This window comes from Nothoprocta perdicaria, unplaced genomic scaffold, assembly GCF_003342845.1.
Source record: "Nothoprocta perdicaria isolate Ctin4 unplaced genomic scaffold, notPer1 scaffold_43, whole genome shotgun sequence".
NCBI classification, from domain to species: domain Eukaryota; kingdom Metazoa; phylum Chordata; class Aves; order Tinamiformes; family Tinamidae; genus Nothoprocta; species Nothoprocta perdicaria.
In genome coordinates, this window is record NW_020455677.1 from 459,654 (window position 1) to 486,300 (window position 26,647).

General features: G+C 45.5%; 1 protein-coding gene across 1 annotated transcript in view; it reads left to right on the forward strand.

The window, feature by feature from the left end:
• Positions 1–69: 69 nt before the first annotated feature.
• The window catches only part of PKDCC (protein kinase domain containing, cytoplasmic), a 30,857-nt gene continuing 4,279 nt past the window's right edge, over positions 70–26,647 (forward strand). The window contains exons 1-5 of the mRNA XM_026046293.1: positions 70–268; positions 11,220–11,342; positions 13,270–13,541; positions 16,302–16,381; positions 16,882–16,989. Coding sequence (XP_025902078.1) covers positions 227–268; positions 11,220–11,342; positions 13,270–13,541; positions 16,302–16,381; positions 16,882–16,989 — 625 coding nt within the window. The 5' untranslated portion in view covers positions 70–226. The remainder of the gene's footprint in view (positions 269–11,219; positions 11,343–13,269; positions 13,542–16,301; positions 16,382–16,881; positions 16,990–26,647) is intronic.

The window sequence follows — 26,647 nt, forward strand, 5'->3', positions numbered from 1 at the left end:
GCCGGGGCCGCCGCTGCTCGGCTGCCGCGACATGCGCGACGCGAGCGGCGTGCGCTACCTGGGCTCCGGCTACACCAAGGCCGTCTACCGCGCCCTGCTCAACGGCTCGCGCGCCGTGGCGCTCAAGGCGGTCGACTTCGGCGGGCACGACGTGGCCGGCTGCGTGCGGCAGTTCGCCGCGCTCGGCGACTGCTACCGCCTGGCCGCCTACAAGCTCGTCAAGGAGATGGTGCTGCTGCAGCGGCTGCGGCACCGCAACGTGCTGCAGGTAACGGCGGGCGCGGGGCTGCGGCGGCGGGAGCCGCTCCGCCGCGGCCGGGGCTCCCCCTCGGGAGCGGCGGCCGCGGTGCCGCTCGAGGCCGGGGCTGCCGGGCTGCGCTGCGCTGTGCCGGGCAAGGAAGGGGCGGCCGCCTCCGCACGGCGCTTGTGCGGGTCCCATCGGGGGATCCCCGGTGCTCCCTGCGCGGTGCCGGGTGAGGCTGCGGCGCCGACGGCGAGGGCTCCTGCCGAGAGGTGCCGCGTGCCGCGGTCCCGCTGGAAAAGCGGGCTGCGCGGCTGTGAGGAGCGGCTGGGAATGCCCCCCGCGCTCGGGAATGCGACGGGAGCTTTCACCAAAATTGTTTTCCACGTTTGGTGGCAAAACTGAGCTCGGAGTCTGGGCGCCTAAAGCCGCACTTTGGTCGCTAGTGGCCATGCCCTCTTTTCCAGGTGTTGCCAGAGTGTAGTTCCCTTTTTCCTAAGGAAGGATTAACTTGTGGGTCGGTTGTCCTCTGTGCGGTGTAGAAGCCAAGCTCCTGTGTGATCTGTGGATGGGCGACAGCAGCTGTATCGGGGCTAACGCCGCATTGCTAAAGCCCCCGGGAGCAACGTCCCTTTCCCCTCAGTCCCGAGGAACCCCACATGAGTTTGTTCCTCTGTTCCGGCCCTTCATATGGGCTAAGGAACGGGCAAACCAAGTGGGAATGCCAAGTATCCCGTTGGGCGATGCCAGTGCAGAGGGCCCGCGTGGGAGCGTGTGGCTCCGGCACGAGCAGCCGCTTCCCAGGCTCTGGTGAGCAGGAAGGCACCCGGCCTCCGTGCTGGGAAAAGGCTCCAGCGCACGGAACTCCCCCGTGCTAATTGGGCCTTCATATTTGCACGCCACCCCATTTAAAAATAGATCGTACTTAAGTCAGAAACACATTTTCTGTTTCACTGCAGTTTTTGTCGTCGCCTCCTTTTGTGTGTCCTCAGCTGCTGGGCGCTGGTGGGGCCTCTTTGCTGAGATGGAGGGAAGCGGCGAGCCCCGTAAATCCCTGCCCTTCCCGTTCAACCTATTCCATGCTAGGGAAGCAGGGGGCAAGGCTACGGTGTGCGCTAACACTTTGATAAAGTGTCACCTTGAGAGGAGCCTATAAAAATCAGCCTGAGGGCCTTGATCTAGTCACGGTTGGAGGACATGTGTGGGCCAGTAAGGGGTCTCCAATGTCATCCTGGAGCTGTAAAACAGAGCGTAAAGCGGGGAGCAGTGAGCAAGCTGAAACTTCTCCTAGGTTAGTGATGTTGTCTGCTGCAGCCTCAGACCTTGCACGACTGGAGTGATGGTCCCTTGTTCCCCGGGAGCCAGGCTGGGGCTCTCGCCTGGCTCCGTGAGAAGAGAGCAGTTCAGGAGCAAACATCTCCCCAGCGCCGGCATCCGGCAGAGCTCCGGGTTAGCTGCAGCGGCAGGACCCACACTGCTCACGGATGCCACATTCACCGCACACCATTGGGCAGTAAAAAGCCGGGAGGTTTTCTTGTCTCCTTGTTGCTGTGGTGTGTATTTATTTTCCATGTTTTTCTTCTCCATGGGAAGAGGGAACACCTTTGTTGCTGCCGCTGTGGGCGCTCGCCTGCCCCAGCCAGGGCTGTTTGGGGTGAATATGTTTATGGGCTGCTCTTGGTGGAAGTAAAGCTCTCCTTTGGTGTAGGTTCTGTCCGAGGGAAGGAGATTTCCCTGTAAATCTCTGGCAGTTGACAGCCTGAAGTGTAGTTTGTAAGATAACAGACTTGTTCTTTACTGTCTCAGCAGTTCCCTTTCTGGCCTGTCTCTTGTCAAAATCAGCTTTTTTTTTTTTTTTTTTTCTTTCCCCTTTTCTTTAGGCATCCCTTTAAACCGCTCGATTATTGTGTGATATATGATAGAAGGGGAAAGGGCCCTTTCCCGAGGCCCCCCGTGCCTTGAGACAGCAAGTGACGTGTCTGCGCTGCCCCTGCCAGCGGCCACGTGTGTCGGCTCCGGCACATCTGCCCCGTCAGGCCCGGCCAAGAAGCGGGCAGAGCCCGCAAGGAAGCGGCACCGCGTTGGCCGAGACGGGTTGTGTTTGTGTGTTCATTACCCCCGTGTTTTGCCCCTTGCGAGGGTGCCCGTGTGCGGGAGCCGGGCGCTGCCGGCGGCTCCCCGGTGCCTGGGGCAGGTGCAGGCCACGGGGTGGGAGCGCTCCCTCTGGAGAGGGGTGCTTCCTTACAGTCGGTTTCATAATGAAAGTCCCTGGAGAAGAGGAGGAGCTGGGTCATGGATTCATTGTGAGCCAGGGTTTAGCGGCCTGCTAATTGCAGCCGCCCCGGTGTCAAACGCGGCCGGTGATCTCTTCCCCGGCACGGTGCTTGCTTTCCTTGCACAGTTCACATACTCCTGTGTCCAAGTCCTGCCTTTCCATGTGTGCAGTGGGAGGGTGATTTAGTGTGCTTTGATTCCTCCTTTTCCTGTTTGAGGAGGAATCAACCCGCTTGCAGTTAATCTCAAACAACGAGCGGGGTTCTGAGCACACGCGGGCGATGTTGGAGTTGCAGTAATGCTGAAGCAATGCAGTGTTGGCCCTGCTAAGGTGTCAGTGCTAAGGGAGCCGCCGTTCCTGGGCACAAGCTTTTCCCTGGGTGGGAAAATCTCCCTTGCTTGGCACTACTGGAGCCGGTGGAAAGTCGAGCAAGGCTTGAGGCTGGTAGGCCCTTGGCTAAATGCAGGCTTATTTCTGTGGCAGAGCACGTCCAGCATCAGCTCCATGATTCACCGAGGAGGGAACCACTCCCTTGGAAAGCAGCACAAAAGCTCAGCCCAAAGTGCTGGCTCTTCCTGAGGACGGCAGCCGGTGGCACGACCAGGAGTCCGCAGGCTGCCGAGCCAGGGCCCTCTCATTTGCCTTGTGCAGCTCTTGGAGTTAAAGCAAGCTGATGAAATACTGAAATAGATCATCACTGAAAGTCCCCATCTAATTTAGGATGTCAAAGCAATCTTTATATGAATTGATTCAGTTAGCACTAGTGGATTTATTACTGATTTATTTGAAATGGTCATGATTACAGTGTGACTGTCACTTAGAAAATTCATTGACTAAAATACAACTAAAATAAGTCACTTGCTGTTGACAAGCTCAGTAGTGCTTAAGATGTGCTGGTTGATTTTTTTGCTGTTGGTTATTACAACCAGCTAACGTGTTTTCAAGTATAATTTTCTTTTTACATTTGATAATGAACCTAATTAACAGGCATTTTACCATGATGGTTTCCCTATGCATAGGCAAAGCCAGCTGGAAAGGGCACAGTTTTATTTTTAACTTGAGAATTAAAATAGTGAGGCTCTGGATGCAGCTTACTTATTCCATGTGGAAGTAGACGGCGCCTTTCCAAGCATGAAGAGTTTGCTGTTAATTTCCAGTGCAGAGGCAGTGGCATGGAAATGTGTGGGTTCTTGGAGGTCTGGTCCTCCTTGCAGTGACCCATGGCCATGTTCATGGATGGTAATGGGAGGAAAGACCAGGTGCTGGTAGGAAGGGTCCCTCGGGATGCTCTTCCCAGGTGGTGGCAGTGGGTGGGAATGGCCCTGGGATAGGAGCTGGGCATTGCTCCCTCTCTGTGGTGGCCATGGCACGGGGTGCTGAGCAGCAGTCTCGGACCCCCAGTTTGACCATTAAAACGGTGGGAGCCACCAGCCTGAGAAGAGCAGCGCGATGTGAGGTGGGATGCAAGGTTGTCTGTAGGGCATGGTTTTGAGTGCAAGGTGGTTTTGGATAGAGAATATTCTAGCAGGATACTTTAAATGACTTGCTTTGACCATGCTTGGGTCAGGCCCAGATCAGTGAGGCCACCTCAGGTCCTGGTGGGGTGGCCTGGGGAGCTCCCGCCTTTCACTCTCCACCCCCTTCTCCTGATGGGAGCGATCCCGCCTGTGGCCTATACTGGACCCAACAGAGCTGCAACTTGGCGAGTCCCTCCTTGGTGTTACCTCCAGGGGCATGAGGCCCCTGGGCGCTGGCGAGGCGGCTCCTGGCTTGGCGTGTGGGGTGAGGGCCCGGCCACGCGTGGGTGGCAGGGGAAAGCGGGCAGTGCCACCTGCCGCCGGCGGCTCGCGCTGCTGGTGTCCGTCCCCAGCGCCCGGGAGCCGGCGGGGCGGCCCAGGGCAGCGGGAGCAAGACGGATGCGGTTTGGCGAGGAGAGAGGGATGGGATTGTGCGGTGCTGCTCTGCTCCGCCGCGAAGCAGCCTCCCCCGGGGCCCAGATGTTACCCCGCGCCTCGGGGAGTGAGGAAAGGATCTGTTAACGGGAGCGCCGGAGCTGCTGGAAGCGCGGGGCTGATCCAATTGCAAACCAGCCCTGGCCCTTCATGTCACTGGAAGACACGCTGCACATCTTGACTCTGAAGTCGCCAAATAGCTTTTGTTTTCTTTTTTTTTTTTTTTTTTTTTCTCCATTGAATTGCAGAAGATAGCAGAGGGTGTTGAGGTTGCAGAGGTCTTGGCAGGAGGAGTTTTCCATAGGGCAAGAACATGCCATCAAATTAGTTAGTCGCTTTGGAAAACAGTGTTCATAAAACTAATCCCCCGTCATTTGCTGAATGATTTCTGCGATCGCTTCTCTGGTTTATGTGCCATGTAAATCACTCTGCAGCACTCTGGTTTGAATTTCTGCTCCCTTGTGGGAGCTGATGACTTCCAATGTCGCTGGGCTGCCTTCCATGGCAGCCCAGCCTTGTTCCTGCACCGCCGTCCTGGGAGGCTGCTGTTCTGTGAGGCCCTGCCCAGGGAGCTGCTTTGACCCAGGTGACATCCTGGGAATTGCAGGAGGCTAAAATTTTTAAGGTCTTTTCCTTGTTTTTTTCTTTAAGTGCCATCGTCACCTGGCTGGTTGGAGAGGTCCCCTGTGGCATCTCACTGCCCTCGCAGTTTCTCTTCTCAGCATTGCCTGTGCAAGCCTTGCCAAGAACTGGTTCTCGCAGGCGGTGTGCTAAGGCTAATATTGATTCTAGGCTAATTTTAAAGGAGTTGTTGTTTTTTGTCAGGCTCAGCTGAATCGCTCAATTTAGGTAGTGGGCACCAAACATGAATGTTCTTTATTGTTTCAGGCCAAATTGGGGACAATATATTTTGGAAACAGCTGCTTTTTCTTGGACCATGTAGCTAGGCTCCAAGTTCATTTCTTTATGCTTGCCAGGATAAAATACAGTGTCTATCACTCAGATACCTAACAAAGAAAACAATATACAGGCATGTGTGAATATTCCAGCAAGTTTACCCTTTCAGCACATAAAACACACAGATTATTGAGAGTTGGTCAAGCAAAACAATGTCATCATTAAGGGTTAAAGCTGTCGTACAGCAGTCGAGTGCCCTCGCGGAGGACGGAGCACAGGGTGGATGTTGCTCTGCTCATTTACAAAGTTTTTTCTACCCAAACCGTGGGCCTAGGAGTGAGCTCTCTGCCTTTGGTGAGTGCTTTATGAGAGTAGGCTGCCTGCGTGGCTAAATATTTGCGAGGTTGGGCCTTGAGCTTGTGCAGTGCAATGCAAATGCAAAGTGCTGTAAATGTTTTTAGCAGAAGAATTTTCCACTTCAGCGTGTAAGGAAAACAGGAGAGTGAAAGGCAGATAACGTTACTAAATCATAAGATTATAGCCAGCATAATGTGTGTTAGACCTGCAGGTATGCGTAGGTATATACACACACACATATAAAATATATAGGTATCTATGGACATCTGTGAATATACTTATAGATACAGTTATATATATGTATGTGTGTCTTTCTAATTAACACATTCCAGTTTTTATCTTAACGTCCTTGAATACCATGTTTAGTAACAGTACCAGGTATGACATTCTGGTTCCTTTTAACTCTTGTAAAATGCAGTGCTATTAAAACATTTATAAACAAAAGCCTGGGCAGAGATGTGAATTTAGAGCTTAATATTTAAATTACCTGCCTTGTTTATGCATTAGTCAGCAGAAGAAATTGTGCTTCCCAGTCACCCGCACGCAGCTGCGGTCCCAGCTTAGCGCTCGCTGTATCCTGAGCTTTTTCCAAAGCTCAGCTCTTGGCAGGATGGGATAGCTTGAGATCGGTTCCCTTTTTGGGCACCGTCTCTAGACAGCCTGGAGTGGGCAGGTTGGCTTCAGGCTGATCCCTATGGGCTCCAGGCCATCCGAGGAACTTGCCCTTTCTCCAGGGAGAGGCGCGGGGTGGGTTTGCAGATGCTTCGGGGCTGAGCAGTGGTGGCAAAGATAAACCTATATATGCCCAGATGCACGGGGCAGTGGAAGGGGGTGTTTGAAGCCTAAGACACAGCTGGAGGTCACGGTGGTTAGCACGAGTGTCTCAGCTCGTGTGTTGGAAGTGGTGGCTGTGCTGGGCAGTGCCTGGCTTGTGCTTGCAGGGGCTGTGCAGAGCCCTATAAAAGGGGGGTGAAGCCAGATCAGGGGCCTATAAAGGTTTATGTTTAACTGAATATCGATCAAATATTGATCAAGCCTTGTAAAATGGACTTTTCTGCTTTTGGCATGCAGCAACTCACAGAAATGGTTCACTAAATGGCTCCCAATGTCAGTGGGACAGCCAGGCTTTATTTCTCATGGGTCCCAGGTCAGCAGGCAGTATAATTTTGCCATAACTAACTTTGATTCGATAACCTTGTGTCCATGCATTTTTGAAAATGAAGCTTGCAGTGAGTGTTGGGAATTGTTGCTGGCCCTGGAAGTGTGACTTTCCTGTTGGGAAGTGAAGTCAATGCCCCGCTGTAGTAAGTGTGGGCAAGTCCAGCTTGCAAGGGAAGCGGGTTAGCGCTCTTGAGTTCATTTGTGGTGCAGCCCAGTTGGGTGGGCCCTTGTGTTACTGCTGGAAATTGTGTTCCTGAAGCTCCTGTTCCTGGTGGCAGGAGAATCTCATCCTCATTGAAGAAGTGAGGCGGGGGGAGGAGGAGGGGAGGCAGAATTTTCTAGATCTGTGGTTGTGGAGCAGATCTCGCTGTCGCGGCCTTCCCGCGTGGGCAGCTCCTGCGGCTGCCATGCGGCTCGTTGGCCTGGGCTCTGCCCTGACGTCTGTTTCCTCAACACCCGCTGAGGGTGCCCGGGCCGAGGCGGGAGGCTCTGCTGTTTGCATATACTTACCCCGCTGATGACAGCTTAATAAGCTCCTTCATTTTGTGTTTTTATTCAGTAAGCTTGCGGGCTTTTGTGTAGGGCCTGACCTTTGCCTCCCCCGTCGCCCCCCAGCTTGTCTGAAAGGGCCACCTCTGTCCCGATAATTTGTAGGAAAAAGGAATTGTAAAGGGACGGGAGCTGGCGGGCCGCTTCCCACAAAGCCATCCCACTCGTTTGGGGCTGACCCCGTATGCCCAGTGCGCCTAAAACCATTGAGGCCGTGGGGAGTTTTCGGAGCATAAAGAGTAAGGAGGAGGAGGAGGCAGCCCGTGCCATGGAGCAGACCCGAAGAGCTGCCGAAGAGCTCGGTAAACAGGACTCCTTGAACTGCATTGCAGTGCCCAACGTGAGAACAGCTAGAGCCCCCACGCGTGGGCTCGGGTTCCCCCCATGCAGCGGGGTGGGCAGCCCCATGTGGTGGCTGTCTGCTGTTAGATTTGGGGCAAAAACTCCAGACCTCGGTGGCAATATATTTGTATTTAAATGCAATATCAAAAAAGATGTGGGATTGTGTTGCTTCCCACTTGTTTAATTGGAACCGTGTTGAAAAAATGTATGAAAACCATCGCTCTTGAATATATCTCACATGGAGCTCTGTGGTACTGAAAATAACGTCCATCCTAGGGGAATTTCAGGTAGTGCAGATATTTTGGATCATCTTTTGCTTCCAACTGTGGCCGTTTAACCTGCATGCGTCCAGATATCTGTTTTTTACTTCACTGTCTGGGCATATAAACCCTTTTTCTCATTTCGGACCTCAAAAATGGATTTTTATTTCTACTTTCTATTTTTTATCTCTTTTTAAGGAAAAAAGAGGGAAAGGTATCTGTCTAATAAGTCAGCTGCTTAAACAAAAGGCGTAAGAACTACCATGCTGGAGCATTTTGCATCTATATATATTCCAGATTTTCTAACCTCTGTGTTCTGGGTGGTGGTTCATCAGGATGGGACGAATGTAGCCTTTTTAGACGCTTAATTGGCTGTTGGGACATGCCCAGTTTGTAATCATGATAACTGTACATATAAATATGGCTATGTAATTACATGCACATTTTTGCATTTACTTCATTTACAAAAGGATAAATGCAGCCCAATAAATCCTTTATATCAAACCTTTGTGCTTCTGTAACTCTATATAATTATGTAATAACACTACATCTGGAGAGATTTCACTTAAGTAAAAGCAATAAAGAACTCAAATTAAATATACTTTTTCTGAGTTAGACATATGCTAACTTCCTCAGTACTATGTTTTTAGTTTGTAAGATTAAATTCAGTAATACATTATTTTTTGCAAAAAAACTTATGAGAATAAAGAACAATTTAATACAGTCAAAACTGGATCAGCTTTAAGCTACTTCAATGACAGAAGTGACTAAGTTGCCCTTTATATAATAAGACATGTATGAAATACATGAAAACAATGAAGAGTTTTGCCAAAGTATAATTGAATACTAAAATAAAAAATTACTTACAAGCCAAGTGCCATCTCTCTGAGAACAAATCGAAATCGTTGTTGTAACTATTGGAATTAGTTCACAGAGATGAATACATATTATATATATTCTGCGTTTCCTTACTATCGATGTATTGATATCCATAGATAATGAGACTACGTTCTCAGCATTTTGTGTGTATGGATGTAAATGAATCACGTTTTTATAATTGAATATATGACTCTCATTTGTCTTCCTTATTTCCATTCTTGAAGTAGTTTTCACAAATGTTGAAAATGCCTGATGAAGAGCATTTTTTGGGCTTTACTTTTTTTGCATTCTATTTTACTGGAAATTAGTGTTGGTTATGATATCCTGATTTTCTAGCCTGTATTCGTTGTTAATGCCCATTATGGCTTTTTTTTTAACCGTTGGATGATTGCGGAACCAGCCCTTAATTTTCATTTCAGAGGAATTTTGAGCATTATCTGAAAAGATACATATTGCAATTAAGATTTTTCTGTTACTTCTTTGTTAATGACCGTTGTCCTGGCGTGATAATGTAAGACAGTTTACAGCACAGTTTTAACTGTTCTTAAGTAAGCTGCACAAAAATGTTATCACAGATGATAAGGAACAAACCCTGGGACCAGTCCAAATAACTCTAGATTAATAAATGGTTTCTCTTACAATTGTTGTCATGGTTGTGGCAGTAAATAAAGGGCACATTTGCACATTTTTCTATTTCTGTTGCTCATACACAGCTATCTTGAATTCTTTATTGTGCCTCAGTGCCAAAATCTTTATGGCATGTTTTAAAATGAAATCTTCTAGCTCCTTTTTGTTTAGTTTAATGTCTGTGTCTTAGCAGCTGTTTTGAAATACAGCGCCGTTCTTACACCAAAAAGAATAATTGTTTACTTCACTTGCATTTTTGGAACTCTTTTATGTCATTTAAATGCAGACAGCTCTGGTTGGAGCTAGCAGCGTGGCTCATAACAGATCGAGTATTTGCTGCATTGAGCCACTTTCCTGGCTTTCCTGTGCCAGGGTCACAAGTCCCGAGTCGGGGCTATTTGCAGGGGTTGTTTGTGGCAGCTGCAGGCGCTGACCTGGTCCTTGTGTTCCCTGGTCCTTGTGTTCCCTGGGAATCGGTGCTCCGTGCTCTGCACAAGCGCCTCTGTTGCAGGGCTCTGTCCTGTCCCCTTAGCTCCATGGGGGCCCGGGGCAGCTCCCTGAGCTTCCTTCCGAAAGCTTTGAAGATGAAGAAAAGTCTAATTTTTCAGAGAAAGGGTGGTAGATGAACAGAACTGGAGCCATTTTTAAAAATCACTTTTTCACCAAGCCCTTTAACCGTATGGCTTATTCGACTTGGGGCAGAGATTACACTGAGTGTTATTTCTTGTGCATGCTGTTCTGCTTGGAGAGCTGCAGCCTGATCCTTATCAGGCTCATTTAGCTGCCTCTCTGCCAGGGCTTGGCAAAGGAGCTCGTCTATCCCCTTAGCTGGGTCAGACCTCGTCCTACTCCATATAAAGCCAGCCATCTTCTCCATAATTCTTGAATATTCTTCTTGTGCAAGGAAAAAAATAATCATTCAAATGTCCTTGGAAAGCAAATGTAAGAGGGAGCTGGAGTGTGGCTCAAATTGCCATTTAAATTCTTCTGAGTTGCAGAAACTGCTTCCAGATAATGTTTTGCAGTATTTGCCCTTCTCTAATGATACTGCAAATCATTGTCCATCAGTTACAGCCAAAGACAGGTTTTTGGGTGGGAAAAGATAAGCTTTGGCATTTCAGTTGCTTTTCAATCCACTGTGTCGTTTAAATGTGCGTTGCCAGCCAGTGCACAAGTAGTAGGAAATGTCATTAAAAGATATTTTGCGCTGTCTTTTAGGCGGAAGATGATTCTTATTTAGCCAGATATGGCATAGGCTAAACTAATTTTTCTCTTATAGAAGTCTGTCTTTGCATTGATGAGTATTTGTAGATATTACCTTGTCTTTTTTACACATCCATTAATATGAAATGTGTGTAGGGAATAATATAAAATGTGGTGGGGGGAATGCAGAAACCACTTAAGCAGTCTCGTATGATGCCCACAGGGACTGTGCTAGCTAAAGAGCGTCCTTTGGGGGGGAGTTCTAAGGGAGTCTTGCTCAAGTGTGAGGATACAAAAGCTCTCTGGGGGAGATTTTGAGGACATAAAACATACAGAGTTCAGAGCTTTGTAGGAAATGATTATTTTGAATCTCATGCAAGAAGAAAAAGGAAAGCATGCCAAGATATTTGATAATATTGATAATTGCCTGTCTGCTTGAATTATCAATTTGATAATTGCCTGTCTGATTTTTTCAGCTCTACGGCTATTGCTACCAGGACAGCAATGACATCCCAGACACACTGACCACCATCACTGAGCTGGGCTCGCCCTTAGAGATGATTCAGCTCTTGCAGACTTCTTGGGAAGACCGATTTCGAGTAAGTAACAGCTTCTTGAAAGGGACTTTCAGGAGAGCTATCAGTGTAAAAATACAAAAAGAAAGCAAATAAACAAAAAACCCTGCAAGCATGAAAGAGAGGTTTTGTACTATGCCATATAATTCACATATATGAAGCATTTACTTTGCTTTTGATTACATCTTGGTTCAGAAACACATTTTTGCACTCCCTTTCTGCAGTGTGTAAGATAGGTTATTTTGTCTGCTGATGTTATCTAATTTGCAGCTGGTTACATGCTTTTTTTGCATTGTATCTCCAAGCATTTCACACTTGTTAAAAAGCCAGGCCCCCAGAACTGTTGGCGCAGAGCAGCGAGCTGCATAACTGGAGCTTAAACAGTAAAAGGATGTTACATTTATCTCCTAATCATGGCTGTGGGTTGATTTTATCATTGGTTTCTACAGCTTCCTCTTCTGTTTGACTAAGGAAGAGGAAAATAAACGTAGGCTCCCGTGGCCCTTCTGCCTCCTGCGTTGTGCCTGGGAGCTGCCTGGGAGAGCACTGCCTGCCCCGGCTCAGACCCCAGCCTGGAATCATGCTGCTGGCACTGCACGGAATGAGGTTGCTGAGCCCAGGAATGTCCCCGTCCTGGCTGGCTTTCCCAGCACAGGTGGAGCAGGCGTGTTGTCTGCACTGAACTCGACTCCGGTTTCCTTCAGGAGCTCCTAGGAACAATGGAGACACTTGTCACTGCTCCTAAATCCATCTCCCATCCGGGTCCCGTCCCGTGCCCGGAGCTCAGCGCGTGGTGGTGGTAGCAGGTTGGTCACAGAGGTTGCCAGCACAGCAGTAGGGTTCAGTTGGCCTTTGGGGGAAGGCAATAATTTCACATAACAACCTGTATTTTTATTCAAGCAACATTCTGGGCTTTGTTGGCCCTTGAAAATCTGTGCACGGCAAGTTAGGTGTGACCAGGAATGAGGTTCAAAGCGTTAGAGCTTTGCCCGTGTGGTACCTTGTCCTGGGGCAGTTCAGTGATGTACTTGCCCATAGGAAAAGCCCTTTTTTGGATGCTTCATTTTGACCTGCTTCCATTTCCTCAACAACACGATAAGTTTCCTTGTATATGCAGGGTGCTTTACCCCAGGACAGCACCAGAAAGGCTGTGGATGCTTCTAGAGGGGCAAGAGAGCCCGCAAGCCTGCCACCCCGTATCCTTGCTCATGTGCATATGTACCTCTGGGTATCTCTGCATACATTCTTGGTGTCATTGAAGTAGAATAGAAATGTTGTAGTCTGTCAGGCAGAGAAATGAAAACAGAAGCGTCAGACAGTGCTAGTGCCTCACAAACACACAGGGAGAACAGCTTGAATGTGCCCAGCCTCTGCTGTCTGGGTCAGCAGAGCTACTGAACTACACTGTCAGTGTGTTTGATTTCTTCTGCCCTGGAAACGAGGCAAACGTAAGAGAAACCAGTAGAAAATTGTTACAAAAACACTGAAAAGGAGTGATCAGTGAAGAGGCAGTACAGACAGACACCTTCTGTTGTTCAAGCTCTGGTTATAGGCACTTAGTGTTGAAGCCAAACATCCTAGACCCTGAGCTTGTAAAAAACCAAAATCCTAGCCTGCATGATCAAGGCCTGTATGTAATGTGTTATTAAAAGTAAATGCTTTTATTTCTATTAAAAGTAAGAATAGCAACAATGGGCCACACTTCAAGAATAGTGTGGGAAAACACTAGTAAAAAGAAGCTTATTTTGGTTTCAAGTCTCTAAGGGTTATTACCATCAACTGTGTTAATCCCCTGGAAAAAAATACCTTGGAAGCAACTTGTAAGTTTTGGAGATAAGTTGTAATGCTTATATTTAGTCACAGTTATGAACATCTCTGCAATTCAAGTGGTTTAATTCATGTGCTGTGTGCTAAGAAAATAATACGAGGAACTCATGTTTTTATATTTCAGATATGTCTTAGCTTAGTTCGGCTCTTGCATTATTTGGCTCACTCTCCTCTTGGCTCTGTGACGTTACTGGACTTTCGTCCTCGACAGTTCGTCATCGTAGATGGGGAATTGAAGGTGACAGATCTGGATGATGCCAGCATTGAGGAAAGTTCTTGTACCAGTAATAGTGACTGTTTTATGGAATTCCCTGCAAGAAATTTCACTCTTCCTTGTTCTGTGGAGGGCCGATGTCAAAACATGAACGAAAAGAGGAATCTCTACAATGCCTACAGGTACGTGATCAGTTTTCTGTAATGTCAAAGAGAATTCAAAACAAGCGAGAAGTCTGCATCATCACGTATTGCTGTTTAGACCAATGAACACATTCTAGCTCTGTTATTCAGAGTAATCCAGATCCAACTAGATCTGTTATCCAGGAGTAAGTTAAGCCAGGAATAATTGTTTGAGATTTGCAAATACATTAACACAGCATTTTTAATTTTGGAAATATTTTGCATACTTTGAGTTAGTCTAGCTTTGCGTTGGTCAACTGTACAAGTCAACATTTTTTTTGTGTGACTAAAACTGAAGCATTGTGAAGATGGAGGGGGTCCATCAGCTCTGCAATGAGACAATTCTTACAACTCTTGTGATGCGAATTCATATGGGTTTTCACCCTTCTTCTTTCTGTGCTCTGCAAATCCATATGGGTTTTCACTCTTCTTCCTGTGCTCTGAGGGTGTGGAGACTCTCAGAGCAACTGTCCCTGAGGACACACTAGCAGCAACGGAGCTCCCCATGCCTGTCCAGGAAGGCTTTGCTCATGCTGCTGAACTTCATATTTCCATGTGCTCCAGTGCCAAGTGGTTGGAGGTAACCAGAGCTGCAAACCAGAGCAGCAAAGGGTTACTTGTGCTGATGACTCAAAGTCAAAGCAGCGCTCTAGCCAGCGACTGCATAAATCCCTCGTCCTTTTAAAATATAGAAGGCCCTGGCCTTGAAAAGATAATTAAGCTATCCAGTTCACTTCTTTATGGGGTAAATAATTAAAAGAGAGAAAACATTAGAAGAAAAAGACTGCCGTGTAAGAACTGGCACGTCTTAGTTTTCAAATAGTTATCTTCCATCACAAACACATCTCTGGGTTTTCCTCCCAAGCATTTGGAGAAACGTTCTTAAAACAATTAGCGTTTTTAACAGTAAGGTTAATTAATACTTTGAGCTGTTGACGAATGGCTGAGATGAATTTCCCGTCGTTGCCAGCTCCTAAATTAAGATCAGATAGTTCTTCGAGGAAAAGAAGAAATGAGAAAAGCCCCGTAGGAGCCAACTGAGGTGAGTCTGACAGCGCGTGTGATGCGGATCACAAGCGATGCCACTGGCCTCAGAATCTATGAATAACAAATGTTCATGTAATTGAGTTTTCCAGGCGCCAGGGACTGTGCGTCTCGGCGCTGCACATGTGGCTGTTTGCTTTAGAACAAGTTGTGTATTTAAATAGCCGAGGAAAAACAATAAGCTCCACGGCTTGCATCTAGCCCGTGTTTAGAGAAGTAAATGACAGCTACTGAATGTTTGCAAAGAGCCCGTCACGATCAATTGGACGCTGCTGGTGGATATTCGCCAAGCCTAAAAATGAGGTGGAATTTACCCGGTAAATTATTCATTGCAGAGGGAACCCTGCTCTGTAAACTTCTGTATATATTTGTAGTGGCTGTTTCACACTCATCGCCGAGAAAACCTGCCTGTGGAAAATGGTGCTTGTGAAAATCATAAATATTTCTTTTTGCAACAGATAAATTTTGCTCTTCCATAATGTAAGCTAAAATCTCAGCAAAATATTCATTGTGTATGTGGACTATGTCAGCTCAATAAGCAACTTCTGCTATCAGTAACTCAATTTTTTAATTTGTGCTTATGTAAGACATCTGTTATTCTCTCTCCTGAGTATGAGTCACTGTAGGTTTCTGTTTGACAGTGGTCTCTGTATGTGAAAAAAACATTTACTTTGCTTTGCAGCTTAGATATAAAGCAGGGCAATTTCCCAATTATGTTACTGTTCTGCTCATTACCCAATATTTATGTCTGATACTTCTGTTTATATGACGAGATCTTGACTGTCCATCTTTATCTTATGTTGCTATGACATCCAGTTTGTAGTAGTTAGTAATATTGGCAGAGTGATAGAAATGCAGAGGAACCCTGTGAAATTGAGTGTACCTTAAAAAAGATATTGTTATTTTACATCCCTCCTTCTCCGAGTCATAAGAGAGGTGTTTTGTAAAGATACCAACATTTAGGTTTTCACAGTATTTTACCAACAGTGATTGAGAATGGATAGTTTAGGAGCAGTTAAAAGAATCATTTGATACTGTGAGAAGAATGTGTAAACTTGTAGACCTTTATGATGTGGGTGACCTAGAATTGCTCTAGTACTTTTTTTTATATGTGCACAAAACAGAGCAAAGTCACTTGAATCATTATTGCTGTGTTTGACAGAGGCCCTGCATCCAACAGGACTATCCACGTGAACATGCTGGAGTTCAGATTAGTGGTGAGAACACAGCAGGCATCCTGAATTGCAGTGGCATTGCAGCAGTGGGAGAAGGTTTTGTCCTCACTGTTCGTTTTAATGCTCAAGAAAACTGTAGAAAAGAAAATAATACTCGAATGAAATGAACAGAAATCTGAGTTGTGCTCTTACAGGGTTTGAAAGCCCCCCCACGGCTTCCAAGGTAGATGGTGTTCTGTTAGTTTGCTCTGCAAATAGTCACAATCCATGGGGATTCACAGCAAATTTCTGTATTAATGGAACATTTACACTTGGTTACAAGGCGGCCTTGTATGGAACAGCTTGGTCTAGGTGTATGCCAGACAACTGTGTGAATAGTATCAATTATACATTTATTTGACTATAGAATATGATTATATTTCCTGAATAGGTTGGTGGCTTATGAACAATTGGAATTTTATTCCTTATGTTGTTCCATAGTTACCAGACACGTGTAAACTTGTAAACTTTTTTCTCAATATGGGTTATTTTTCCATTACAGGTTCTTTTTCACATATCTTCTGCCACACAGTGCTCCATCCTCACTGAGACCGTTATTGGATAAGATAGTCAACGCAACAGGTAAACACACTACAGGTACTAATGCCAAGTACCTTTTTCTCTCGTGTGACTGTCATGCTTGGGAAGTGGGGGATGCTGCTTTCATGTTGATTGCAACCGAGCCAGGTTGCCCTTTTATACAGGATAAAATTCCCTCAGAGAGAGAAGGCAAGAGTAGTCCTGAATATCAGTGAAATCATATTTTGAGGTTTAACTAAGACCTGCATACTTCTTCCATACTACTTCAGTATAAGGATGTGTTGTGTCTTCATATGTGCTTCAGTAGCAATCTCATGAACAACAATTCAAATACAATTAATTCCTGTGGAAACCAATTGGGTAGCCACTTTGTATTACCTAATGGACTATATGTTCACATCATGGCACCGTCCTAAATTAGGGCACCCCAACTTCTGATGCCTAGGACTTGGTCTGAATGCAACCTCTCTTTACTTCTGCAAAGATTGCTGCTCATCTAAATAATTCTTTTTTTTTTTTTTTTTTTTCCTGTACTTTTAAAGGAGAACTTCACTGGGGAATAGATGAAACAGCAGCTCAGCTAGAAAGAGTTTTGAATTTATATAAGAGTGGAGAGTACTTACAGAACACTACCCGAATACCAAAAACTGGTAAAGTATTCTTTTTCAGAATTTAAAATTAGAGATTCTGCTTTGTCCTTTGTTTGAGGTTTGAAAGGGAAAATATTCAGGAAAAAAAATGGAGGCTCAAAGGTTTTTGAAACTATGCATGTGAAGTCAAATATGAAATGGTTTCCAGTATGAGATGGTTTCAGGTATGGTTCTTGCTTCCTGGGCGCCTTTTGAAGCTCCCTTCACTAAATAAGCTAGTCAGATCTCTGTAGGTGCAGGCAGGGTCTTCTGGAGAAGAGGGAAAGACCTTGGAGCACTGCCCTCCATAGCAGCAGACCTGTGGGAAACCTGTTTTGTAAACTAATGCTGAGAGGTGCAGCACATCCAAACACTTCCCCACTGTGTGAGTGTGAGAACTTTCCCAAACAGGAGCTGATGGGAAGATTCAAACAGGTATTTTCATGCATTAGGGCATAAAGGTACCCTGTTCCTTTGTGGATTTCCTGAGACTTACAGGAACTTCTTTCAGACTTGACTAGATTGAAAGAATAAAGTTTTTCCTTGCTTTACAAGGGAAGGATACTGTATCTCCCAGCTTCTGCTAGCAATAGGATAACAGAAAGGCCTGAGTTGAAAATGAAGCTGCACAGTAGCATCTTCTTCATAAATCTCCTCTCTAGCGCAACAGGTATGTAAATACTCTCCAAGCAACTCTGATATAAAGGGAAGCATCTTCTTTACAGAAGGATCCCTGATGGAGTGATACATTTCAAATAAGTCTACACAGAAATGGAAATGTCTGTTAAGCCAAACAATCGAAAAAGCTGTTGCACAAATTATTTTTTGTGCATATGCAATATTCATGTCAGACTGTTGACATTCTCGACTGCAAAAACATTGTAAAGGAGGAGAGATGGGTTCGAAATGAAGACGAATGTTGGCACAGACCACTTAAAAAGGGCAGTGGAGCATTTTCTCTCTGAAAGACACAGCAGCCAAATTCATTCCTGTCATAGCACTGTTATCCTCAAGGGGCCATGACACCAGGGATGAATTTGACCCACTTATCAGAAATAATTCAATATTTATTTTGTTGTAAAACTGGCAGGAAAATTGTTGCAGGTGTTCATTTAACTTTGTAATTTTCAGCTTTTCATCGCAGTCAGTGCTGAGTGATGCCTGTCAACACAGCAAAATTATTTTCAGCAGTACAATCAATAGTACAAGCACGTCCTTTGTTGAAGAAGTGCCAGGAGCGCCCAAGTTTTTGTATGATGCTGGTTGATTCCAGATTTAACCACCGTATCAGGACAATATGAAGGGAGAAAAGTTGAGGACAGTAGCAGTAAACCTGACAGTGCAAGTTTCTAGTAATACAGAGCAGAGCTTCCTGTATTCCTGGCTCCTATAATAAATACGCATTTTTGTGTTAGTTTAATTCCATGGAGTCCTGGACAATATAACATAGAATCTGCTACCCTTGCTCAAGGTTAGTAATGTTTTCCTGTGCAAGTTGTCCTTTTTACTTTAAAGATGCTTCTTGGGGACCTAGGTAGTCTGCAGCATCAGCAAAGACGTTGAAAATAATCTGGAAGCTTAAAGTAACATAGTTTGCTCATGAGTGTAAAAATCTCGATATGTAAAAGATCTCAACCTATAAGAAGCCTGAGAAATCAGATGTGTTAGCAGAGCTTATGCTTACAGGAGATATATTTTCAGACTTAGCTGCCACATCTTTAAGATGTGCAGGCCCGCTTCTTGTTTGTTCTAAGGCCACTTTACCCAAACAGAAAAGGCATTGTAATTTATTTCTGTTTTAAGGCTCCTTTTCCTCGCCAGAAAAAGATGGAAAAGTCATACTGTAAGAGTGAAAATAGCCCTATGTACTCATTCATATCACTTTTATTCCACATACATTCCTCTCCTAACTAATATATCACTTGTAAAGTCAAGCTGAGGTTGGTTTTTTAATGCTTCCAGTCCAAAGACCATTCAATAAATGAGAAACTCTTCTCATTTGGCATTACACAGCAGGAGAGGAGGGTGATAGTGATGTGCAAAGAAGCTTCGTGTCCACCTCTCTTCAATGGCTGGGTATTCCAACTCCTAATTGAGTTGACTTCCTAGCCCAGCTAAACCAGGGCTGAACGCTGGAAGAAATTCTGTATTTTATATAACTGGGTGGTAGTGGAAGAGGAGCTAGTCAAAATGTGTGATACCTTTGCAAATGGCAGTAGTACTTTGACCCTGTTTAGACTTCAGGGGATCACTGTGTTACACTCAGATAACAAAGGACAATATTTTTATGGTTATGGAGGGGTTTTTTTGTTCGTTATAGAGTAAAATGGAAATTTTGGAATTTTGGAATGGAATATAGCAATCCAGTGTTAGATTAAGTTAAAACTGGACATTATGGTTTGGTTGTGAGACCAGATCAGAGTTAATCAGGACTCTGCATTCACATACCACAGTGTCAAGGTCTTGCAGGTCCAAGTTCATACAGACTCTCCTTCAGATGATGGGAGTCTCAGAAAGTGAGCACTTCCTGAGTTTTTTACCCTCTTAGTGGCAGAAAAGACGAGAATTAATTTCTCAATGCGAGAAAAACGTCTCTGGTGGATATTCATATAAAGGCAAAATTAGAAGAGAATTTACATTCAAGAAATACAGACTTTTTTCTTTTAAAAGAAAAAGAAGAAAAAAGAGAAATTTCAGGTAATGACGCTTGAGAATTTGCCTTAAAAGTCTCGATGTTTTGAATTATCCACTGTCTTGAATGGAATGTTATAAATTCTTATTAGAAAGGAAGAGATCGTGATCTTGGGCAAGTGATCTAAGGACATAATTAAAATATAAACTTTTAGGAAACAGGCTGTTATCTCTGTGAACTTATGTTTTTGAACGGAAGGCCTCCCCCTATGAGCACCATGAAGTGCGAAAGGTGATATTGATAATCAGTAGGAAAGTGACACGAAGGAAGTCCTTGTCAGTCCTAGTGTTCCCGTAAATAATGTTTAACAAGATGACATAGTCATATTACAGAAGGTCTTGGATATTAAGCTTTCACTGTGCTTCAGCTGTAAAACATTTTATAGTGCTGTAAATTATATTATGCTCTGGACTTTGCTTTAGTATCTTAGAAACGGAGCAGAGGCACGGGAGACATTCGATAGCTATGTATGTGTTCTGTAATCATAAATCACACCACTGTTAATGTTGGTATAGGAACATTACAGTGTTTAAAGCAACACCATGAGCAAATACCTTTAAATTTCGTTGACTGTTGGCCTTGCTTGCTGCAATAAGAATGTGAATTAAAAGAAATCCATGGTTCCTGCTTTCACATATGTTATCTACAATGATTAAATTGTTCCTTTACTTATCAAGATTCAGGAAAACTATAAAAAAAAGCCCCAACAACCGATGTTCATCTGTAAAGTCCTGCCGAAGTACCAAAACTTTTATTACTTCAATCAACTGACACTGATTTGTACCAACTGGATGTCTGGCCCTTGAGCTAAGTCCCGGCCTTTCAGTTAACTCAGAATTTACTCAGAAATGCGTGAAATCAGCTAACGCTAGTAAATCCGATAGCTTTGTTATTCATTAAAGCTAATAGATGACCCATTATTAGGCCTAAGGCAGTGCAAGCCCACAGAAAGCTGTAATTAGCCCCTGTTGTTAGCTGAGAGTACATTCGCAGGGTGAAAAAAGCCGGGAGGCTGGACATAAAGGCACGTTGTGGTTCCCTTTGTCTCGAGACAATTTGGCAGGATTATGCTGTATGTAAACATTTACAGTAGGGCAGTGTTTTTAAAAAAACATTTTCCAGGGTCACTATGGCAACCTGCTTAGGAAATGGTAAATCTCTGCAGGAATGACTGGAGTCAAGTAGGGCAAGTGTGCTTGTGTGCACGTGCATGTGCGGGACAGAGGTTTTGCAGGGCTGCTGAGCACTTGGGCAGCTCGTGTGTCCTATGGCAGGCTGAAGCACCCTGCGGGGCAGCCCTCGTAGCCCCGGCTCCTGCTTTAGCGGCCTCCCTTTTCCAGGGATGCCAAGGCAGCTCTGTGGTGAGCAAAGGGGTAAGGAGAGCAGCCACGGGCACCCGTGCCATGGTGCAAGGACTGCGTGTTACCCTCTCAGTGGTGTCTTCTGCTCTGGTTTCCGCTGTCTGCTGCTAAACTTCTTGAGGCCAAACTCGGCTACTTACAGCAAAATAATTTTTTGCTGCTGGGCTAAGCTCTCAGTTCCTTCGAAAAGGACAAATGAAGTCATCAAGTATCTTTTTAAAGTCCTGCAGGTGTCTATCTTCAAATGTAAATGCACCTGTATGCGTGCATGCAGCCCTGTACACCTTTGGACTCGTGCATCAGCATCGTTGGTTTCATGAGCGAGCCAGCCAAGCGCCGCTTACGAGCGTTTCTGGCGTTCCGTGGATGCCTCTCATGAAGGGGTGTGAGGGGCAGAAATGGCCTCAGAGCCGTGATGCTGCTGTAGCTGCAGCCCCGCAGCAATGGCCCTGCATCGTGGGGCACAAGACAGGAAAGAGTCCAGCTGTGCAGTGCTGGAATACACTGTAACATGTCATAGAATTCTCTTATTTGTGTTTCAGTGGCACTACACATACTGCTTTACATGTGCAACTACTGCAAGCTCAATGGGAGGACATAAAAAGGGTGCGTAGCTTGCAGCCTGCATGCATGAAGCAGCCAAAGAGTGAAGAACACACGCAGAGAAGCAGCATGGCAAATAAGTGCCTTGCCAGAACTTTCTGTCATTCCAAACAGCTGATATTTATCAGAAGGATTTTAAGGCAGAGACACTCATGTTACCTTTAATGTCCCCTTTCCTCAGACATAGCAAAAAAACCCAGCTTCCCATAGCACAATGGTACATGAGCTTTTATGAAGCCTGTTGTCTGAAGAATGAGTGCTGAAGAATGTATTGAAGCATGGGGAAATCTTAGCATAAAACAAATTATATTGAAACAAAAGTGTATTTATTATCTATTTCAAATCTGATTCTGTTCAGAATCTCCCTGGGAGTCAGTGGGACTTTGTATAGCGAAATATTGCTCAATGCTACATTTAAATGAGATTGTTGGATTCAAGGCTTTTCTGCTTAATTGCAAGCAAAGCAATTAAAAAAAATACAGATTCATGCTAGAGTGGAGGAAAAGAGGAAGGAGGAAAAAATTTTGTTTCAAGGATGAACATTGTTACGTCTGTGTCATTGACCCGTGCAGTATTGGCAGGTGATAACTAGAAGAGAAAACTGGGCAATTTTCCAACTAGTAGCTGTAGCGGGTAGTAAAAATGCAATCTGGCTGCTGTGGCTGAAATGAACGGTCATTAGGACTGATTAAAGTCAGATTTAGGGTGACTCAAACAAGCTAAAAGGGGGAAACCACAGGCGGTTTCACATAGTTTATAATATACTTGTGGAGTTATTTATATGATTCAGTCTAGTATGGTGAAAATTAGTATGTTTATAGATTATAGTTGGCTTTGGGACAGCATAGGTTATTTTTGATAGTTCAGATTTTTAAGTATTGCCTTTCTTTTAGGGTTTTTGCACTGGTCAGTCATCCTGCAGACTGACTATAGAGATGCCCCTTTTACCTGTCCTGAAAAAGTACTCATCTTGCACTGGCTAGTGTGTAGATCAGCCTAATTTTGTTCTTGCTGCTTGCAGTGAATGGGGATTGATAGGACTGACTCAAAGCAGAGACTTAATTCTGCTCTTACACCAACTCTGTGTACAACTTAGTTGAAGTTTCTTGATTCGTGTTGAGAGCTGACTCATAAGTTTTCAACACAATACTTTTTGAACAGAATTTTTCAACTTGATGAAAATGAAACTTTTTTTTTTACAGGATGGACAATTTCTCAATGATTTTCTTTATTGAGCTGAGAAAATACAAAATACAAAGATTGTTTTATGATTCCATTGTTGGGTTATTTTTATTGTTCCATGGTCCCCATTAGCTTATAATTACTTTTTTTTAAATAAAGAGGTTGACTTGGAAATGGAGGCTTTGGGCAGATTGAAACAGTCTGTTTTCATCAACTATCACAAGCTTTAAAAAGCATTTAAAAACTATTAAATCTGGAAACAAAAAGTCAGAGATTTGCCTCGATTCTGCAAAGGAAGATAGTTTGAAATTTCAAAATGTTTATGGAAACATAAACAGGAAAAATGCAGCAGGAAAAATGTTTCCTCCTGAGATTTATTTTTATAACTATGAGCAATGAATCGGCTCCCACTTATAAGTTGGAGCAAGTCTGTCATAAGTGCCATCAAGACCACTTTTACTGCATTACTTTTTATTTGCTTCAATACTCAGAAAATCAGATGGGGAAAAACAGGATTCTTTTCTCGTGGTGATAGTGGTAAGAACATCTTGCATTTCTCTCATCTATTCCTTGCTATTGCTGTGATGGACTTCATATACTCTGTGTCAAACTACGTATATGTATGCAAAAGTGTAAATTTATGGCTGCATTTATAGTATTAGGCAAGTATTTATTGGTTTTAAACACCATTAGTCTGGAAATCGACCAGAACTTTGACCTTTTTATGATGTGATTTACTGCCGTGAGCCTTCAAATTCCACGGGCTCCATTTAAGCAAGTTTCAGGTCTTGGCAGGACAAAAGCCTGAGCTGGAGCTGCCTTGAAGCCAGTGCAGTGTTGCTGAACTGGCCAAGTAGCTGCACTGGACTGACCAGGGCAGTCATTTCAAGGAAAAAGGAAAGCCCAGTGCTCTAGCTCATGTTTGATGGGGTTGACATTAAGGCCTGTTCAACTTCCCTGCGTCTGTGACCTAAGATAAGTTTTTGCTGGAGTATTTTTTTCCAGATGCCTAATTCAGCATTCACCTTGAACACTCTCCAGGATTGTTCTGTGATTCTGTGATTGCAGAAGCATGAAGCAAAGGGCTGTAGCTGTGCTTGTCGGCAAAGGATTACTGAGCAAAGTTTGCGTAGTAGGCCAAGAGCACTTAATATTAGTGCAGAGAATATCCACCTTTGGATTCACCTTGTGTTAGATATCTCGTGCAGGTTAGGCATTTGCCTCCTGTGTAGTTTGGGCGTGTATCTGAGGAGCCCTCGACTGAGAGCCGTCTTAGCCATACAGACACAGGGGTGAGCTTTAATTTACTGCTGGCTGCTGTGGATAGAGCACAAGAGAAAACAGGAGGTGCTGCCACTGCTGGGACACGCTAATCAAGGGGCATCCTTCAGGAGTGCCCTTCCTTCTCCTACCTGATGTGGGAAGAGTCCCTTTCTTCATAACATGTGCGAATAAGGACTAAGGGGCCAGCTGCCTAATTTGTTGTAGTGTAAACAAGAGATTCCAAAGATATTTACCTTCACTTTGCAACTTAGGGAGGCAGCTGCGTTGCCATACTCTCAATAAAGCTGAACCTGCAGAAAGCAGCAGTTCCTCAGACCAGCACTCATTCGGTGTTGCAGTGAGTTGCTGGTTCCTATGAAGCATCCATAAGGATGTAAAAACACATATGGACACATGGGTTCCTGTGTGTCTTTGTGACAGTGATGGTTTAAGAGGTTGTCCCCAGTTGGCCTTGTGGGGAGGCAGGATCAGGGAGCGTGAGAGGGACGCGGGGCTGTGACTGGGCCACCCCCTGCCCCTCTCGGCCCTCTGTGAGAGGGGTACCCTGCGGGGTACATAGGGACATAGGGACACACAGACCCTGCATGTGGTGCCGCGGCCACCGGCGACGGAGGAGCCGCCTCCTGCCTCTGCCTGCGCCACCATGTCAGGGCCTGGCTGAGCCGCTCAGCTCTGCGTGTCTGTGTGTGAAAGAACATGAAAGAACGATTAAAGGGGAAAAAAATTGTAAGGCTTCTTACACCAGTGGTAGGAAGAAAAGCTGTGTGCAGAAAAGGAAGTTCAGAAGTGTCTGATGTGGCTAGTTCTGCCTCTTCAGCCATATGGTCCTTGCTTTGATAGCAAAGCTCTCTGGTATTTCCTCCTTTGTGCAGAGGTCTGGTCGGGCGCCCGCTGCTGCTGACTTTGGTGGAAGCGGAGGTGGACGGTGTCTTGTGTCGAGTCTCAGGTGACTGCGGGATCGGGCTGTCGGGACTCCAAATGCTACTGCAGGTTTAGAGAACTACCATGCTAGTCGCCTTGGGTGTTGCTGCAACAGGGGCTTGTGCATGAGATGCCAGTGGAGCTCCTTCTTCATGGGGAAAGAAACACATGGTGGAAAGAGAAACTTGTGAGGGTCCTGGTGCTTCCTTTGCTGCCTTCCCCCTCTCCTAAATTTCCAGCAGGCAGGAGTGGCAGGAGGCCCAAAGAACTTGGTTGCACTCCGTGATTTACAGGAATGCTGCGCCTGGTGAACACTGCAGATCACGGTGCCTCTCCTGCTTTAGGTCTTGCCCAGCGCTGCCGCCGTGCCGTGTCTAGGAGGGAGCTGGAGGAGAGGAAGGGCTGCGGTTGTGTTCCTCCACGGGGTGAGGATGTGCTAAACATCATCTTGGATGTTTATAGGACCTCACTTTCACAATTGCAGCTGTTGCTGGCCCATCCCTGTTGATTAATATTTCCAGGCTGCCCAAGTGATTTACCAGCCTCAGCCATCTTGGAAAAGTCAGTAGAAGGGGAGAGCTTTATCCCCCACCTCGGCCAGGACCTCAGCTCGTGTAAATCACCGTTGTGCTTTCGAAACCTGTTGAAGTCAGCCAAGAGCCTAGCTCAAAGTGGTTGTAATAGGAAGAGAGGGAAGAAAGTACTACAGGCCTACTAGGAGGCACAGCTGTGACTAGGGGAGTTTCAAAAGTGAGCAGTGAGCCAGGCTCCTGCCTTACATGGAGAGAAATACACAGCGTGGCAGTGGCGTTGCTGAGTGCATGCCAAGGGCTGGCCGTGGCACCGGGCGAGCTCGTGAGCTGGGACGGGTCCCTCCGAGCGTCGCGAGCTCGTGAGACCAGCTCGTGTTCTGCTGCTGCGGCCAACGGCACTGCTTTGTGGCCGTGCTATGGGGTTTGGGGCCGTTCAGTGCCACGCGGCACCTCTCTGGTCACGTTATATATCCCGCCAGCCTGTCACACTCACTGGTATAAGTGGTTATATGTGGCGCAGGCAGTGGTGAGTTGGCATCTTGGCATCTCATTTGCACCCACCATTTTACTGACCTTGGCTGTAGGGTACAATATTCAGCAGTTGTCAGAGAGAGAGAGAGAGAGAGAGAGAGAGTATCATTGAACTTCACTCCAGAATTATTGGCCTCATCCAATTTATACAGAAATCAGGAAAAGAAGGGCTATTACCTATCCAGTCAGTAGCAGTTCTGATTTATGCAACTACTTTTCTTCCAAAGAAATGTATGCATATTTTTGCAGCAGAATGGACATTTATAAGTGAAACTACTGGTTCTGTGTTTCTTTTTCTTCCTTGTGAGTGTGAGTCTCCCTTTTCTGAGTCAAGCTTTTTACCTTTGACTAGGTGGCACATGATCAGCTCCGCTTTAGCTTCCAGTTGGTGAATGTTTCTTATGATACTTCTGATGAGCAGTGCTTAGAAAATAGTGCATTTTCTGCATTTCTTTTCCACTGTTTCAGAATGGGTGGGGTGAATGAGCACTTGCTGATGTATAATACCTTTTGTTAACTGTAATACAATTACAGATTCAGAGTCTGGTAGACACGTTGGCCTCTGACTTGGG